Raw genomic sequence first — 17,551 nt, 5'->3', positions numbered from 1 at the left:
TTCCTGGCCAGAAGATTGTATTTACATTACTTTTGCCCTTTGTGTTGGATTCTGCCGTGAAGCAGATATCCATTTCTTAACACCAAGTCATCTTCAGCACCTTTTCATTCATCTGGATGTAAGATAGCCCTACTGGTATGGATGGTGGTGGAATACAAAGTAAGACCCGGTTTAAATGTAATAAGGAAAGTCCCTGGCCTTCAGTGCCGTGCAGCCATCTGTCCACGCCACACAGATCCATCAGCCGCTGCAATCTCAGTACTCCATGGCCGCCTATTGATTCAAATGTATTCCCTCCCGCTCTCCTCTCTCAGTGACAGCAGTAGTGAATGTGTTTTCTCTGTTTTTTTTTATCTTTTTTTTTATTAACTTAAACAAGTAATCATATCTACAAGGGATTGGTGATAACACACTTTTTGTATCCCATACAATATCGACACTTTTTCTTGCAATTTCATCAACACCAATACTGATATTAGTAATGTTTTTTTTCTGTTAAAATATTATTAGACATACACAGAAAATACTGGCCAATAATTCCAAATACTTTAAATATTGTAATAAGACAAAACAAACAAAAACGAAATAATTTGAAGCCCTCTGAAACATTTCTGTGATGAAGGACTATATAAATAAATTTGACTAAAACCATTATGTAGCAGACGACAGGATCTAGCTATTACGGTAAACCTTCGCTATGTCACGGTTCAGTTTTTTAGATATGTGCTTGTATTATTTTACTTTGTTTATTTCATTTTTTTTGTGTTGTACACTATTTTTATCCAATGATCTTGCTTTACTCTCGACATATTTTATTTTGCTATTCCTAAATTGTGAGTTTTTTATTTTTCTCCAAGAAGGATTGAAATTACCCACCCACCCAAAAAATATATTGAAGTTTACTAAACCGTGTTAGACCAGTTTACTGTAGTTGGTTTTCACTACAGCAAATATTAAAAACACACTGCAGTTTGAATCGATTAACAAAGAACTATTTTCATTAGTAGTACCAGAAGGAAAAGTTCTTAAAGTTCTTTGCAATTTTCCATAGTGTAAATCTATAGAATCTACCACCATTGCCATCATTATCAAATCTCTGCTGTTATCATTTGAGATTTTTTTTTTAGTACTACAGTGGAGACAAAAAATCAAACAAGTACACGGGAAACTTAGAGACATAGAAACAAAGCAAGGGATTTAAGCGCCAAAGTGAGGCAACATTTTGGAAATTCCTATAAAGAACCGCAAAACCCTTAATCAGGAGCAGCTTCACTTTACACTTGAAAATTAATTTTCTATGCCGAGCGCCTGAAAAATCCCAGTTGGACACTCCGCCTACTGATATTTGGGGCCCTTGTCAAAGCACTGTGCATCAAGTGTCGGAGCGCCACATTTTTAGTTTTCTTATTTTTATTTTATTTATTCATTCATTTTAATGAGGCCAAGCAGCTGCAGTTTATCCTTCAGTCTGAACCGAGAGGCTTTGTATCTCTTGTCACCTCGTGTTAATTTGTGCCCTAATGTTTTTCTTATAAACAAAGACCTGCACTCTAGCCTGACAGTGGTGACACCTTGATTCCAGTGCAGGATACAGGCAGTATTGGGTTACACCATTAATAATCAACTGGCAGCCATCACACCATTTTAACCACGATCATTATGATAAAGGGCATACACTTAATTACAGGCCTGCTTAATTATAGCTCTGTTGAAGCTCGTTTGTTTGGTCAAATGCTAATTATACCACCGTGCTTTTGGCAAGTCCTCATTTCAATCTACCTTTTTTTGTCGGGCTGAACGCTGAGGCTTATTTTCATGCAAATTTCATATCCAGCGTTTTGTCTTTCTTCTTTCAAATTTTCTATGCCGGGTGTAAGTGTGTCTTTGTTTGTGAGGTGAACATCTCTCTGACAAGACAAAATCAGGAATAATCAAGAGTAATTAAAGTGGAAGAGGGTTGGGAAGGGCTGGCTTGGAGGAGAGAAGCAAAGAATAAGAAAAGGCTTTCATCTTGTCTCCATAGATGGGTAGGAGGGGAGGTGTCGGGGGGCCGGGAGATGTTGATAGCTTTGTTGCTTCATTATGCCACACGTACATTTGTTCAAACTTTCAAAATAAAGGAAAGAAATTGTCAATTTTGGTCTATAAAGTCACATTTTAAAAGTACTTTTTTTCTTTATTTTTTTACAGCCATGGACGGTGTGCCCTTTGGGGTCGCTCAGCGATTCTATGATACATCAAAAGAGGTAAAATCATGCTGAATTTTTCTAGTAAAAATCATTGTAACCACAGCCATAGCCAAGGCACAGTTAGAAGTCCAGAGGAAGATGACTTTCATGACAGTTTTATTTTGTAACCATTCATTTTATGACAACTTTACCTTAAAATCCATCCATCCATTTAGTGTAACTCTTGAAAAGCCATGTCGGTTACATTGACACAAGCTGAACTTATTCTTCACATGACATTACATTTGTTTTTGCATGAAGCAAGCTTTCAATTCATACAGACATATACACGCAAATGCAAACATTTGTTTCATCTGATTTTTTGACTCTTTCTCCTTTCCCCATCATCCCTGTCCACTGCAATGTCCATTCCTGCAACCTCCTACTTTCCTAATTTCTAGATTATCTTTTATTTTTTTCTCTCATTTCTACTCTCCAGCCGTTCTACCACTGTCTTTTCAATTCTTTTTATCCATACCGCTCTCTTTCCTGTTTCTTTCTTCTCTTATCCCTTCATCTGCTTCATCTGCTTTCCTTTCCCTTACCCTGAGTGATGAATGCATGCACTCAGGCAGCGCTGGCTCAATGCAGTCCATTTGGCTGGCTGGCGGCGGTTGTCACCATAGCCCGTTCGTATTGACACAGAGGGAGAGGATTAAAGATTTTAAGCATGCTTACTTAGCCATGAGCCTAACCGCCATGTTCCTTGTGTTCCCCCCCCCCCCCCTCTTCTCTTCTCCCTCCTCTCCATGCTTTTGATTTCAGATGCAGCAAGTCAATTTAATGGGCATTACGATCAAATCCCTGGCAGAGATCGAGGAGGAAGTGAGTAGAGGCTGCAACGCTCGGCTGCAGCTGCCGCCGCTGGCCCAGAATGCAAAGCAAACAGTCTTGGGCTTGTAATTAAGTGTCTGAGACAGCGAGACCCTGTTGGCTCCACTAAGCCCCAATTGAATAAAAGCATGCCCTGGCTAGGCAGCCATTCCCTCTTAAAAGCTTTGTCTACTGTTCCAAAACCCTTGACTTTTATTCCCCAATTCTTCTCCCAAACAGTTCAATCAAGCTTCTCTCGGAATGTTGTAGGTTCTTGAGGTTTTGATCTTCTTGCAGGGCTCTGGAAAACATGAGCTTGCGTGGAGCACATGCTTCATTTTCTCTCCACACTGTAGACTGTGTGTGTTGTATAGTGTAGTACATGGGTGTGCTTTAAATGGAGGGAGAGCCCCCCCCCCCCCCCTTTCTCTCTCATTAGCACGGTGCTGTGGTATGTGAAGTGCCAGGAAGTGACAGACCACTGTAAAAGAACAGGTGCTGTTGGGTTTGAGATGTGATACGGAGCAAACACTCCCTCATCAAACCAGGTGTCTGTTCTGCACTCTGCCTCTGTCTTCTGTCACAAACTATCCAAATCACAGTCGCCATGCTGTCATACGGTCATCTGATTGAAGCTCACTGTCAAAGTAAGCATTAAGCGTGTGCGTCTGCATGCGCGTTGTGAGCGTGTGAGCCCAACCAGGTTGCTCATCATATCCGTTTTCTCCTCTTCTTCCACTACTCGTCGTTCCCTCGCCTCCTTTTCTGTTCAGCGGGTGTGATTAGCAGGCGGACACATGGTGAGCTGAGCTGGGGAAGGGAAGGGCATGAGAAATCATTAATTACAGCCGCACTGGAGCTGATGAAGTAAATGTGAGATAGTGTAACACGCTGGATTTAGTGAAGTGGACGACAGCACAAGATTAATGGCGTGGCCTAGCTGATGAGGATGAAGTCGCAGCTTAGCTTGATAATTAGTTTGCAAGTGGAAGCATCCCTCACAATTGTGTTATTTTTACTTGCAACTTCCCTTGTTATTATCCCAGGATGATATCTACAGAAGCAGGGAAGAAATATAATTAGCGAGACTTTTCACAAAACATAACACAAGCTGTGCTTTTCATAGGAAACTAGAATAGCATCAGAGGAACACAGACCTCCAACAAGGCCAAACAATATTTATTTGAATCATTGCCTTAAAAATCCAAACCCTTTTCACTCTTAATTTTTTACTTAAATCCATTATGCGCCATAAAATTTATTAATAGTTTTAATACCCTAATAGGTAGATAATTATCAAACATTAATGTGCATTTGCTTCATTTCAACCATCATACATTCTGCATTTGTTTTCTCTCATCAGAGATGTTGGCTCATTTGACTGTTGGCGTGTTCTTGGGCCTTTGAGAAGATTATACGGTATTTGATTGAGGAAAAAAACCCACTGCAACTGTCTTCTTTTCTCATCCAAAAGTTGTACGCATGACATCCTTTGAAACAAGTGGCACTTTGCCTCTAATTGCCTTTGATTGGAACCCCTTTGAAAATATTGATACTTGAGAGTAATGTGCTCTCTGACTCTGGAATGCTGCAGCCGCAACTGCAGATAGGTCCATTTCCTAACAGGCATCACTTAAGCTATTCGTCTAAAATGATGTTGGTTCCAGCAATTAGGCATCCTTTTCGCTTCCCAATTGACTCGCAAAACTTGCGGATATTATAATTGCTCTTAGCCACGCATATCTAATTTGTGTCTTTTTAAGTGTTAATTAGTACACAATTTAAAGTGACGTCTTTATGTAGTATGCTCCACTGAAAAATGTCGGTGGCGGCCGGCTTAATGATTTTAGTTTCGGGAAGGGAGTGTGTGAAGATACAGAAATGTGTGTGCACACATGACAGGATTTTCATTAGCACCTATGCATGATGGCCTTTCAGCGTTGCTTTTGGAATGTGTAGTTTCTTCCTAGCATAGAAGAGTGCAGAAGCACTGAGGTAGACAGTGTGCGCATGGTGTGAGAGGGTGCGCTCCAAATAGAGGTGGAATTAATGAAGACAACATGTCACATATTTTTGGCAGTGGAGCAGGAACAGGAAATGAAGCTGGGCTCGTCTGGGCGACTGCCGCCCATGTTCTAGTGTGTCACTGTCCTGTCAGCCCGTGTGTAAAACTGGCAGACATTGATACATGCTCGCCCCGATAACACCCCATTCCCCCATCCATCATCCACACCGACTCACCCACATCTGAATACACGGGATACATACATAGCCTACATACATTTCTACTGGAATTATTTATTTGATGTGCCAGCAGTTGAAACTGAATTCTCGCGCAGTGGAGGCCTGAATGACGCCACTAACCGGGTTGTGATACGTGACAGGTTTTGGGGGTTCCGTCAAGTGGATAAAAATCAAAATCTGAGGTATTTAGACAGGGAGAACCTGCAATTCAATTGATAAAATGCATGTGTTTGCTTTTGTTAGACTTGGAGCATTTAGTCTAGTGATCTTACAGCGTCCTCTTGTGTTTTGTTATAGTAGTACAACGGATTGGGGAAACGTCACATTGTTTTCAGAGACACGTTCAAACATGTTTCGGATTGACGTTTTTGCATTTATATTTTACATGTGTATTTTTTTTAATCAGTCATTTAGATTTGGGCAATAAAGTATGGAATCATTTTGACATTCAATGCAAAGCCCCATTCTGACCTAAAGAGCTATAGTACTTAATATCATGACCTTTAAAGGGCAATGATTCTCAACCATTGTGCTGTGGCATGATATAAATTCCAGTGTGCCGCGGGAAAATATCAAATTGTACTTAACTGGCCTGAAATTTATCATTTTTTTGACTACAATGACACTGACATATACATAAAGGCAGAACATGTAAATGCACTTACAATTGTTTTACTTTTACTAATCAATTACATACATTTGAATGACTCCCCCGGCAAGTGTATCATCAACTTTCAGGCCTGTTTTATCGGTAGATTTGTAGGAATCGAGATCATTCGTGTTGTATAGGCCTATTTTTGTGACATTTTTATGATGTTGTCTGTAGTGGAAATACAGCATGGCTCAGTAAAATGTTGGGAGACACGTAGTAGAGCGATGTAGTCACCAGAGGAGGGCAGTAAAACTTTTTTTTCCCCCCTTCCCATTCTCGCTTCTGAATATTGTACTGTTGAAATGAACAAAAACATCCTTACTGTCGTGTTTCATCTGAATGAAATGCTCATGCTATTTACTCAAAATAGTCTAGATAATACTCTGCTAATATATATTTGTTCTTTGGAGCAATATGTGTTCACTAATATCGTATATTTCCTCCTCATGCAGTTCCACTACAACTTCAGCACAGAGCGAAGCATTCTGGTATAACATCCTCTGGATTTCTTCAACATGATGGGACAATACTGTGGACAAAAGGATCGTCATTAAGTGATAAAAGAGAAAACATAAGATGCATTACTGTTATAAAAGCTGGCGGTGTACAATGTTTAGATTCAAATGTATTTGACAATACGCCTTTGTAAAATGTAAATATAGTGAAATGCTAAAAAAAAATGTGAATCCAATTCATATCCAATTAATGTTGTTATTTTTAAGTTGGCTGAGATTTTGACATTTGACATCAGTCGGTTGCCTCCGAGGGACCAAAACGCACAACAAACAGACAGCTCTCAGGGGTCTGCATGTTCTAGCAGAAATATATTTCCATCACAAAGTTCATCATGCAGTGTGCAGAACGAGCGAGCAGAGCTCTGAGGCGCTGAGCCTTTACCCCAGACGCTCATACTTCAATGCAGTGACACATCAACTGAGTCAGCTCTTAAAGAAAATCATTCAAATATTATAACATGTCAGTTCTGATGCACGGCACGCCTTTTCCTACAATCTCACAGACAAAATTGTGAATAAAAAGACCAGCAGTAACAGTGACCAAATATGCAGTAATTTATGGGTTACAGTACACTGACAGACACACCCAGTGTCATGTAAAATGGAAATGACATAGTTTGGATTTTTTTATTTTTTTTTATAACCAACTCACTGTACCTCATCCATGTTATTACTGTAAACTGAGTATATTATATGTACAGTAATACATCTCCCTGGTTTAATTTTATGTGGCTAAAATATTTTGGAGCTTCTCCTTGAAGCTGCACAACCGTCACAGAATGACATTCAATAGCAAAGCAAAAGATTCACACAAAACTAATTGTCAGGGGGGCATTGTGGAAATATTTTTGGATGATTTTTTTGTTACAGTACTACAACTTTGACTCTAAAAAAACTCTACTTAAATTGCAGCACAAGTAACTTTTTGTTCCTATCCAGACTTGGAGTTGCTAACTAAATAGCTGTCTTTTCTAAGAGTCATCTCTTCAGTGTCTCTGTAGTCTTTCTTTCAGTCATCTTGGGCATGGTAATTCACAAAAGTTGACTCAAGAAGAAACCAACAAACCAATCTGGGCAAACCAAGAGTCCAGCTGCCTCAGCTCAACTTTTGCGTATCCCCTGATAACTTTTGTTCTTTTATCTTTTCAGTTCTGCTGCTGGTGTAGCAGTGACAATCTGAGTATTTACCTACATGGGGAGAATATCCAAACTCAAAACAGTTTGGGCCGGAGGTGGAATCAAACCCGCACCCTCCTAGCTGTGAGGTGAACGTGCTGACCAGTGCACCACCGAGCCTCCCATAAGGTAAATATTTACTAATCCATTTCCTTACTTTCCTACCCTGTGTAACAGGAAGTACAGCTATTCAAAACAGACAAGGGATATTAGAAACATGTGTAATTAAATAAAATAAGTACACTACCGCATCCCATGGAGTAAACAGCAATGTGCAGCAAATGTTTTAGTATCGGGAAAAAAAAATATGGTTCACTCACCACTCAATGAGCATAGTTTAATTATCTGTCTCTATTGTCTAAAAACTATTTAAATAATGTGTTTCCTCAATCGACAACGGTACTAAATTCTACAAACGCATCCGTACCACAGAAAATACCTGACGACTCTTATACTAAATATACCTTGTAAAAACAACAAGAAAGGAACTAGAAACTTCAGTACAATTACTCATTTAGAATGTATAAGTACCATTTAAAAGTAATAATTTGCATCATGATGTGCATTGCCTCTCAGAACAAATTGGCAGGATAGCATTAACATTGTTTCATCTTCTGATTGGTTGATCAAAGCAAAACTTGTTACAGACCACTAACTTCTCTCAGAAGACATAGTATGTAGTGATCTCCCACGTATTAATCCATTTCGTAATCAGCATTTGCATGACAGAAACAAATATATAAATACATCCAAAAACATAATAGCTATGTGGCACAGATGTGTGTTTGGCCCCCTGCTGAAGTCCTAGCGTGGTGTGACAACAGGTTGGATAGGAAAATGCAGTACCGGGTGAAAACAAGACAAGTCTGCAGATGGGCACATAGAAACAGTGTTCACAGAGCTGCGTGCCTAGAATAACCCCTTAAAAAAAATTTAAAAAAAAAAAGCTACCACAGATGGTTTTCATTTTCTATTCACGCCTGTATGATAAGTCAAATAATGGCTTTTGGACCACACTTGGAAATTAAAATAGTTGTGTGAGTATGTGTGTGCTTGTTCTGGGAAGAAATTGAAAGACCAAAGAGATAATTGAAGGCTGTTGTGCAACTGGCAGATATGTTCTTTAAAAGTTTTTTTTGCTCGTATCTCTGACCAACCAGGCCTACCTGTGGCTCAGCGGCTGAAGTGTTGTTTTAGAGGGTTTGGCTCACTGAAGCTGAGCTGAACTGTTGAGCTACACATCAAAGCTCCACCCTCTTCAAGTATGCCAGATGTCCCGTGGTCATTTTTACACTCACACTCGAGCGCATGACACGGAGCGGTGTGCAAGCATGTAGACAGGGGTGGATGGGCTGCCTGGAAATTGGAAAAGGAAGCCCATATTTATGAGGTGGTTTGAGATGCCGTGTTAAGACGGGCTTAGCTTGCCACTCTCCCTCTGACGGCCCTGTTTCCCCCTGCACTTGGGTGACCAGAGACAGATAGAGGTGAAGGAGGAAAGGCAGGACGCCTGTCAAAACTGGTCCTGACCAGACCTGCACACGCAGCTAACAAAGTCACAAGCAGATGATGCAACAAATCATGTGGGTGCCACTGAACATCTACAGTGGTGAGTTTGTGTTTGTCCGAGCTTCGTGCATGGTGGGACATGCTGATGTAATACATGTTTTATCATGACACTCTTAAAACTGCCAGATCAAAAGTAACCCAAGCTGGATGGAATAGCTAAACCAACCCAAATCCCATCTCAAAACTCAGTCTGGTGGGTCAAGAATAAATAACCCAATCTTGGGTAAAATGAACCCAATATGCTCAAAATCTAGGAGAACAGCCAATTATTTGATTGTTTTTTTTTTGTGTGTATTTGTTTTACATAAGGTCAGCATGTCCGCCTCACAGTTCAGAGGGTGCAGGTTCGATTCCACCGCCAGCCCTCCCTGTTTGGAGTTTGCATGTTCTCCCCATGTCTGTGTGGGTTTTCCCCAGGAACCCCGGTTTCCTCCCATATCCCAAAGACCTGCATGGTAAGCCGATTGAGCACTCCAAATTGCTCAAAGATGTGAGTGCAAGTGCCGATGGTTGTTTGTCTCTATGTGCCCTGCGATTGGCTGGCAACCAGTTCGGGGTGTCCGGTGTCCCCGATGACTGCTAGGATAGGCTCCAGCACGCCCGCTACCCCCGTGGGGACAAGCTGTACAGAAAATGAATTTCCTAAAATGTTATTTATTGGGAGGGAGGTATGTCATTTTAAAAGATGCATATTTATAAGGAGGTGAAATGGATCAATGATATTTCAGTTTGGTAATTTTACTTAATTTTCAAGCAAGTTGAGGTACGAACTTGATCACCGAATGCATTGTAAAAGGTGGCATTGTATTTTGAAATTTGTTTCAAAAGCAATGAGCAGGTTCCATGCAACTATGCCCTCTTGTGGTTCTGAGCCCATACATGAGGACAAGAGAGTGAGCACATGGGACACATATACATGTAAATGTTTTGACATGACTTTATGGGAATGTTGCTGATCTGGTTCAATCATTATCAGAGCCTTTCAGTTCATAAAAAAATATTGATGTCAGAAATGAAGTGTTTAGGTTGAGAAGAATAATAATGTCCCAAATAACGTCTCAAAGTCTCACTAGTCACACAATAATGATGATATAAATATGTTAGGATGCGCCCAGAGACAATCGCCTGTAAGCCATTTCTGTCATGGAGTTCCAGAAGACCCTTGCTTCTCTATTTACATTCTGACATCATCTAACGTGGTCGGCATGTCCCACAGAGACTCCAAGTGAGAGGTTAGCCGTGTGGTCGTTGCTCCGCCGCCACCTCAACAAGCCTCCTGGCTGCACTCCAACGAGACATCAAATGTGAGGTTACATGAGTGATCTCCCAGAACGCGGATCCTCCTCCTCCCCAATGCAGCCCCCACACTCTCCCCTGCCATGCTGCGGCCACCACATGTGAGTCAAATTATTAGAATTGAGCGAGGATGTAGTCGGGTGTGAGGTGATCTCTCTCTTCATCCCCTCCCCGCCGCAGCCCCCTCAAAGATATTCTGTCAAATGACCAGCAAGCATCTTTTGCCCCGCCTCCGGCCGGCTCTTGTAACACAGAAATCAATTAACTCCTTTTAAGTCTGATCAAAGCGCTTGATCACCCTGCAGGTCTTTCCACAACCTGCAGGACAATTAGCCCTTTTTGCTCTTGTCCAGATCAAGCACCGTGCACATACTACAGTAGGCTGGTGTGGGCAGAAACAAACAGAAAGTACCCTAATGAGGGACCCTTTCGATAGCCTTCCTCGACTGAACAGCCAAGTAGTTGGCAGAGGTCAAACAAAATATGCCTATGACCCTGGCATACATTTGATTGCATTAGGCAGCAGACTTGTTGTGACAAAGCACAGCAAGACTGTGACATCAAACTGTTTGGACATGGGGGTGGGAGGTGCCAGTGTAGCTTTCGTCCATAGACAGGTGCACTGACCCTGTCCACCCTCGAAGGTGCCACTTGCATTTTATTTGACATTAATGGCGGCCCAGCATTTCTTAACAGCCACCTGGATGCAATAAAGGGCCAGCTCCTGAGCTCTGGCTGCCCAGAGGATTTCCCAGCAGCTCCCGCGGGACCTCTGGCTAGTTAAGATGTTTATTAAGCTGAAAGTGGTCCGGTGGGAAAACACAGTACTTCTGAGAGATTCGGGCCAGCAGTTTTCTTGTTAGTCAGAGCTCTCCCCTGAGAGTTGGGTTTCTTTTTCTTTCAAACCACGGAGGGAGGACAGGGTCAGTTCACAAGGCCACGAGGTTGACCGGCTGGTAACTAGGCGCATGAACCCAGGAAGGGAAAAATCCAGAGACATTCCTAAACTTAGAATGTTAGCTAAACACATCTCGGAGGTGCAGTCGTGTCAGCGCTGTGTCAAGTGAAATTTGGCAGCGGCCATAGCGAGATTGGAATTCGAGATTTTCTTCCTGTGTGTGGTGTTTTGTTCTCGAAATAAAATGGAGGAAGGGGGGGAGGGGTAAATGATAATGATCACAATACAATTAGTAGCATTTCGTGTGTGGAAGCACTTGAAAAAAAATCATTCTAGTTTTATGGAAATAACTATATTCTCCTTGTTACGCCAAATTGTGTGATTTTCTGGGAAATTGTTGTATTTGTGTGTTTTGGCATGCTTCATTATTGTTGTGCAATCTTCCAATGTATGGATTTGTGTGCAAGAACATATTACTTACTCTTGTACTTCTGGAAAATATTCCAGTTTGAAGATACTGTAATACTGTGCATTAATTACATTTAGACATAGTTTATTTCTATCCAATTTCTCTTGGATACACAGAGTAGCTTTATTTCGTACCATATAGAAGTAATTTCATAAAAATTACTTACGGCTCGAAATGTTGTTTGTGTCCAGATTATAGTGATGTTAGTTCTGCTTGGTGTTTGCCAGATCTTGACCTCAATAAGCTGTGTTGGACCTCTAGTTCAAAGCTCCAGTCTCTTGCCTGAGGGGCTCTGCCCTCATAACTTCAGTTAGCCTTTGTTTTTTGTTTTTTTTGTTCCGTTTTTTTCCTCAAAGCCATCACCCTCACTCCACTCATAAGAGTTTAAAAGGGAAATGGTGTGATTAAAATAGTCTTCCCATGTGTCAGGCTGAGCTCAAGACATCTCTTCTCTTCTCCTTCTTTAATTTTTAACTTGAAGCCAGCCGAGCCAGTGGCGAGCACATTGGGAGCTGAGCGGCACTCAGCACGTGATGGGTTTTTAGTACTCTCTGCCCAATGTTCTGGACAGATTAGAAATGGCCTGAGCCTGTGACAGATGCTGTCTGGATCTTCACCATCAGATACAAACAGCTGCGAAACATCTGGGAGGTTTCTACCTTCTTTAGACATAGTTGCATTTTTACGGACGCATGCACAACATGTCAAATTGTTGTTAAAGTTCCCTTTTGTCTTTGCAAAATATTCTCTCAAAATGAATTTTGATTTTGTATTATTAAGTTACATATGATATAAAATGATTTTCCAAATACAGTGTAGTGTTGGAATGTAGAATAAGAATTGCAAAAAGTATTTGTCTATTATTGTGGGTTTAGTTTGTAGTAGAGTAACACTTTTTTTTTTTATATATAGCTAACTAGCTAACTAATTTAATTCAACGTCATTTCTATTTCATCTACACACCGCCAAATCTCAACGCAAGTTGTCTAAAGGCACTTAACATTTGGCGCGGTTCCAGAACTGCACCAAGTGAACCCTGAATGAGCAACAGAAGCAGGAAAAAAAAAAACTGCTCGCATCACTGTGGGATGGGCATCTTCCTCACCCAGTTAACATAAGGGGGAAAGTATTTGAAAAACCACTCACTTTTATGCAGTCTGGTTGAACATGAATTGGTTTTATTTCTCTAAAAGAATGTATGCATTGCAAATTAGCAGCATAGCAAAGGTCACATTTTTCGTCATTGGGATACTACATCCTAAAATCGTGCTCCCGACCCCTCTGCAGTCTTAACTTTCTTCTACCCTTTTTTTAAGTAAACTTTTTTTTGGGCAAAGAGACCTCCTAAATTTAAAATCAAAAGCTACATTTCTCACAGTAGCCCATGCTGGTGTTCCATCGTTTTTACAATGTTTTCTCAAAGTCCTCAATGAGTACTGCCTTGCTTTGTTTTAGTGTGGTCCCTCCACTTAACACCTCATTGGTGCATATTGTTATATGAGAGATTTAAGATTCTTAAGGCACTCATCAACAGTCAGAGAAAATCAGATTTCACGTGGGTGTGTGTATCTTGGAGGCATTTGGAGCCCAGGGGTCCATTTTGTCTGAAATTATTTAGGTCTTTCCGTACGTGTTCAGATAGAGGTTTGTTTGGCTATCGTGTTTGCATGTGTGTACTTGTGGTATTGTGAAGGCATTATCAGCGGGGTATCATTTTGTTGGAAAATGACTTGCTGCATGATAGCTGCAGCTGACAGTTTGGGTCACAGAATTCCTGAAGCATACGGACCAAACTGTCCCAGCGCATTAGGTTTCGTCACAGTTCCCGGATTGGTGAATTAATGATGTGTTCCCATGAAATTGGGCTCCCATTCACCTGATCTCACGCCATGAGACTTTTTTTTTGTTGAAAGCCTATGGATGAAGGCCTCGGGATCTCCCTATGCTTGAAGAAGGCATCAGAAACGCATGTGCTTCAGTGACTCTCGAAATTTTGTCAGATCTTGGTCAGGCATGCGTGACTGCTATGAAATAGGTGGTGCACATGTCAAGGTGTTCCACTGACTTATGGATGAACATCCCAAAGATTGTATTGGTGGCACAATTATTCTCAGTTCATTTAGGATTCTGAACCCGATAAATTTCATCACTTCTGTTTTTTTTTTATTTTTTATTTTATGTGTCAAATACACCCCAGTGGTAAATACTGTAGTACAATAAATTTGAAGTGTTCCATAACTTTAAAAAAAATAATACAAAACCATGGGAAGCTTAGAAACATTTATTTTGAAAAATCAATTAATTCCACCGATACAATTATTTTAAATTTTGGTAGTTGTTATTGTTCAAAAGGCAATACTGTAATTGTTTAAAAGAAAACAAAAGGATTTAAAGTATTCTTTTTCACACTTTGTATGTCAAAATATCTTTATCATTGTGCCACAAATGAAACTTCATGATTTGTAACGTGTTTCCTTTTGTTGCTAATTATATTTTTGATTTTCCCTGAAAACTGGCACGAATACATTTGAATGTTTTTAGAGTTTCTATGTATGACAAATGGTATTTCTAGTATTTCAATGTTTCTTTATCATCATTGCGTGTGTGTGTGTGTGTGTGTGTGTGTGTGTGTGTGTGTGTGTGTGTGTGTGTGTGTGTGTGTGTGTGTGTGTGTGTGTGTGTGTGTGTGTGTGTGTGTGTGTGTGTGTGTGTGTGTGTGTGTGTGTGTGTGTGTGTGTGTGTGTGTGTGTGTGTGTGTGTGTATGTATGCATGTCTGTCTTTCTGTCTGTCTGTCTGTCTGTCTGTATGGACCGTTTCATGTGTCGTTGTCGTGTAACCTCAGAATGACTAATCCATTTCAAACTGCAAGTGACTTATGATTTAAAGACCTATAAAACATTAGCATTATTGAACTCATTCATTTGTCCAACTACCTCCACAGAATTCATATTACGTCATATTTTATGTTTAGTTTTTCTTTTTCTTTTTTTTTTTTTTCAATATTTCACCGTTTTGTCCTATTAAAAATGCATGAATATTGAGGGGGAATCCGAAATAAACCAAATATTAAACTGACTATTCATACTGTGTGTATGAATTACGTTTGGCCTTGGTTCTACTTAGTACTTTAAGTTTTGACAAAGGTTAATCTGCACAGACTTCACTTAAGATGTTCCACTGGTTGTGAAAGTGTTGTATAAATAAAGATGCACGGTATGATATTGTATTGTAGTGTAATTGTAGCACTATGTTGTATTATCCATTTTTGCCCACCAGGAGGCAATGTTGTAATTAGGACACCGGGTTATTATCTTCAAATAACGTTGTCATTTTAAATCCAGGTATTAAAGGAAGTCACTGTCATCAGACAAAATCTAGGAGCTTTATCATCATGTTTATTTAAAACGTTTATTTTTTTTACAGTAAACTGGTAAGTCAAACAAGAAAACACACAACACATTATCTCATAACACTCAATACTGTATAGCATATCTTATTTTCCACCAAAATAGTTAGTAAAGCAATATTTTGTTCTTTAATTAATGTTTGAGTGCACTTTGCGGCTATAATTAGACTATCATTCCTGATAAATAAATTATGAGTAGTAACACAAAATGCGCGTCTTCACATTTTACAATTTTTATTTTGAGATGATCATATGGATATCAATTGAAATGCATAGGACGTCATGGTTTTGTGTACAATTATTATTATTATTATTATTATTATTGATAATAAGAATATTTTTTGCTGGAATCACATGCGAGCTCACTTGACCAGGATTCTGTCAGTTGATCATGAATAAATAGAGGTGTCTATTGGCAGTGATTTTGCCTAATCCGTAGGCGGAGAACATTTTTGAGCCTGTATCCAGTGAAGGCACTTCTGGAGAATGAAAGCAGAACAGCGCGCATGATTGAGAGGGAGCACCGAGCTGCATGTTTTCTCTTGCCTTACGGCAAACTATTTATTTTAAATAACCCTGTCAGCATGGTGATCAATTCAACCGCATTTGTGATTCCAAAATGTTTTCCTCCCCCAGTCAAAACCAGGTGAGAGGGAACTGAAGATCCGACTGGCATGCATGCAATGGGCCCAGTTTGGCAGAACGTCGTTGCGGTCTTATATGTTCCGTAAAATGGCTAAAATTGCACGTTCCGTGAGTTCCGCGAAAGACTGATCCAATTACAGCTGATCGTCACCAATTGCGCCCTCCAATAGGCATCAGCGCTGATCAGCGACGAGATAAGAGCCGTGGAAACCTCCACAGCTCTTTTCTCCACTGAGAAAATGCTTTCCTTCAGGACCTATTTGTATCATTTCACAACAATGTGCAAAAATAATCATGATAAAAATAATATATATATTTGAGCTTTTAAATGTTTAGATGTCTGCCCATTATAAAATATCTGCTTTTAAGATGTTTAGTGCAACATGCCAAAACGACTGAATGATGTTTGTTCTCACCAAAACTGTCACAAATACTGCCATATATACTGTCATTAAATAAATAAATAAATAAATAAACCACAATGATCTTAAACATCAATATCTCAAATTCTTGCTCCAAAATTTAGGTTTCGATAATTGACTTGGTCCTTTGTGGAACCCATATAATTTGCCAAATTGTATTTAATTATTGGTCTAAATAAGCCAGTCCCCTAATAAAAACCGTTATCCCGTTTTACGTTGCACGTTTTTAAATGTATTTTAACATGACCGCATTTTGTATATGTTTGACGTTTTTTGCACGGTGCAGTGCATGGACTCTTAAAATTAGGAATGTTGTTATTTATAAATAATTTTAACATCCCACATTATTTGTAAATAACATTCGTATTTTTATTGCGTATGCAATTGTTTTAATCGAATGGTTGACCGACGATTTTTGGATGCGACATCTTCAACAAAATGTTACACTTTAAAGCAAGCAAGCTAAATCTTCTACACTACTCTTAAAACACTGCATGATCGGAAATTTGTATTTCACCGTCAGATTTAAAATAGCCTAATAATGAGAATGACAGTCTCTAAAATCAGCATGCAGGTGCATGAATTTAAATGTATAATATTCATCACACGCAGTTGTGCACTGCCTCTTCAAACTGTATGATACAAACTACATCTCTTACCTTCAGGCTGCACGCAACATAACTGTAGTTGTGGCTGCTTGCAGGGCGTTATGTTTCAACTTTAGCAAGAACTTCTAGTTGTGTTTCCCACACCTGCTGGTACTGCTGCTACATGTTTTTTTCTTTTTTGTTTTAAGTGAGCGTGGGCTTGTCAAACAGGGGCTCATTAAAATACGATTGATTTATTGAATTAATGATCCCATTCACACAAGCGACCTGCAGAGTTGAATGCCTGTGAGTATACGTGTGTATGAAGGCAGCCTCCATATGTGGTTGTTTTTCAAGTGTATTGATTGAAATATATTGATAATGTCCAGCTTCCAATGCTGTTCGGTGGTACCATAATCTAATATAGTGAAAGGTTGGAATCAGCCCCTGACTAAAGTGCTGGAAATAAGGGACTCGACGTTATGACTGTCAGGTGGCCGATGCAATTTTAGAAGCGCATCTGTGACCATCAATGAAACCATTAACGTTGCACGTTCTTATTAAATTATTGCGCTATAGTCAAGTCTTTTCGGATTAGTCCTGCAATTCTTAATGTGAACAGCAGAGAGC

General features: G+C 39.9%; 2 protein-coding genes across 11 annotated transcripts in view; both read left to right on the top strand.

The window, feature by feature from the left end:
• mvb12bb (multivesicular body subunit 12Bb) overlaps positions 1–6,538 on the top strand; it is an 81,347-nt gene extending 74,809 nt beyond the window's left edge. For 4 of the 5 annotated variants that reach the window (XM_085909132.1, XM_085909137.1, XM_085909136.1 and 1 more), the window contains 3 exons: positions 2,191–2,246; positions 2,994–3,053; positions 6,390–6,538. In XM_085909132.1, the coding sequence (XP_085765258.1) occupies positions 2,191–2,246; positions 2,994–3,053; positions 6,390–6,431 (158 nt within the window). In that variant the 3' untranslated portion in view covers positions 6,432–6,538. Of the gene's footprint in view, positions 1–2,190; positions 2,247–2,993; positions 3,054–4,404; positions 4,461–6,389 lie in introns of all 5 variants that reach the window. The other variant, XM_085909133.1, reaches the window with a different exon arrangement.
• A 1,073-nt stretch (positions 6,539–7,611) lies between these two features.
• The window catches only part of lmx1bb (LIM homeobox transcription factor 1, beta b), a 53,862-nt gene continuing 43,922 nt past the window's right edge, over positions 7,612–17,551 (top strand). Inside the window, exons 1-3 of one of the 6 annotated variants that reach the window (XM_085909127.1) lie at positions 7,612–7,757; positions 9,104–9,237; positions 9,507–9,652. In XM_085909127.1, coding sequence (XP_085765253.1) covers positions 9,195–9,237; positions 9,507–9,652 — 189 coding nt within the window. In that variant the 5' untranslated portion in view covers positions 7,612–7,757; positions 9,104–9,194. Of the gene's footprint in view, positions 7,758–8,936; positions 9,019–9,079; positions 9,238–9,323; positions 9,866–10,413; positions 10,595–17,551 lie in introns of those variants that run through there. The other 5 variants (XM_085909126.1, XM_085909129.1, XM_085909128.1 and 2 more) reach the window with 5 other exon arrangements.

The sequence above is a fragment of the Syngnathus leptorhynchus genome, chromosome 4 (genome assembly GCF_054491065.1).
Source record: "Syngnathus leptorhynchus isolate UIUO chromosome 4, UIUO_Slep, whole genome shotgun sequence".
NCBI lineage: Eukaryota > Metazoa > Chordata > Actinopteri > Syngnathiformes > Syngnathidae > Syngnathus > Syngnathus leptorhynchus.
The sequence above is the reverse complement of the archived record's forward strand: the minus strand, read 5'-3'. Positions and strand labels throughout refer to the sequence as shown.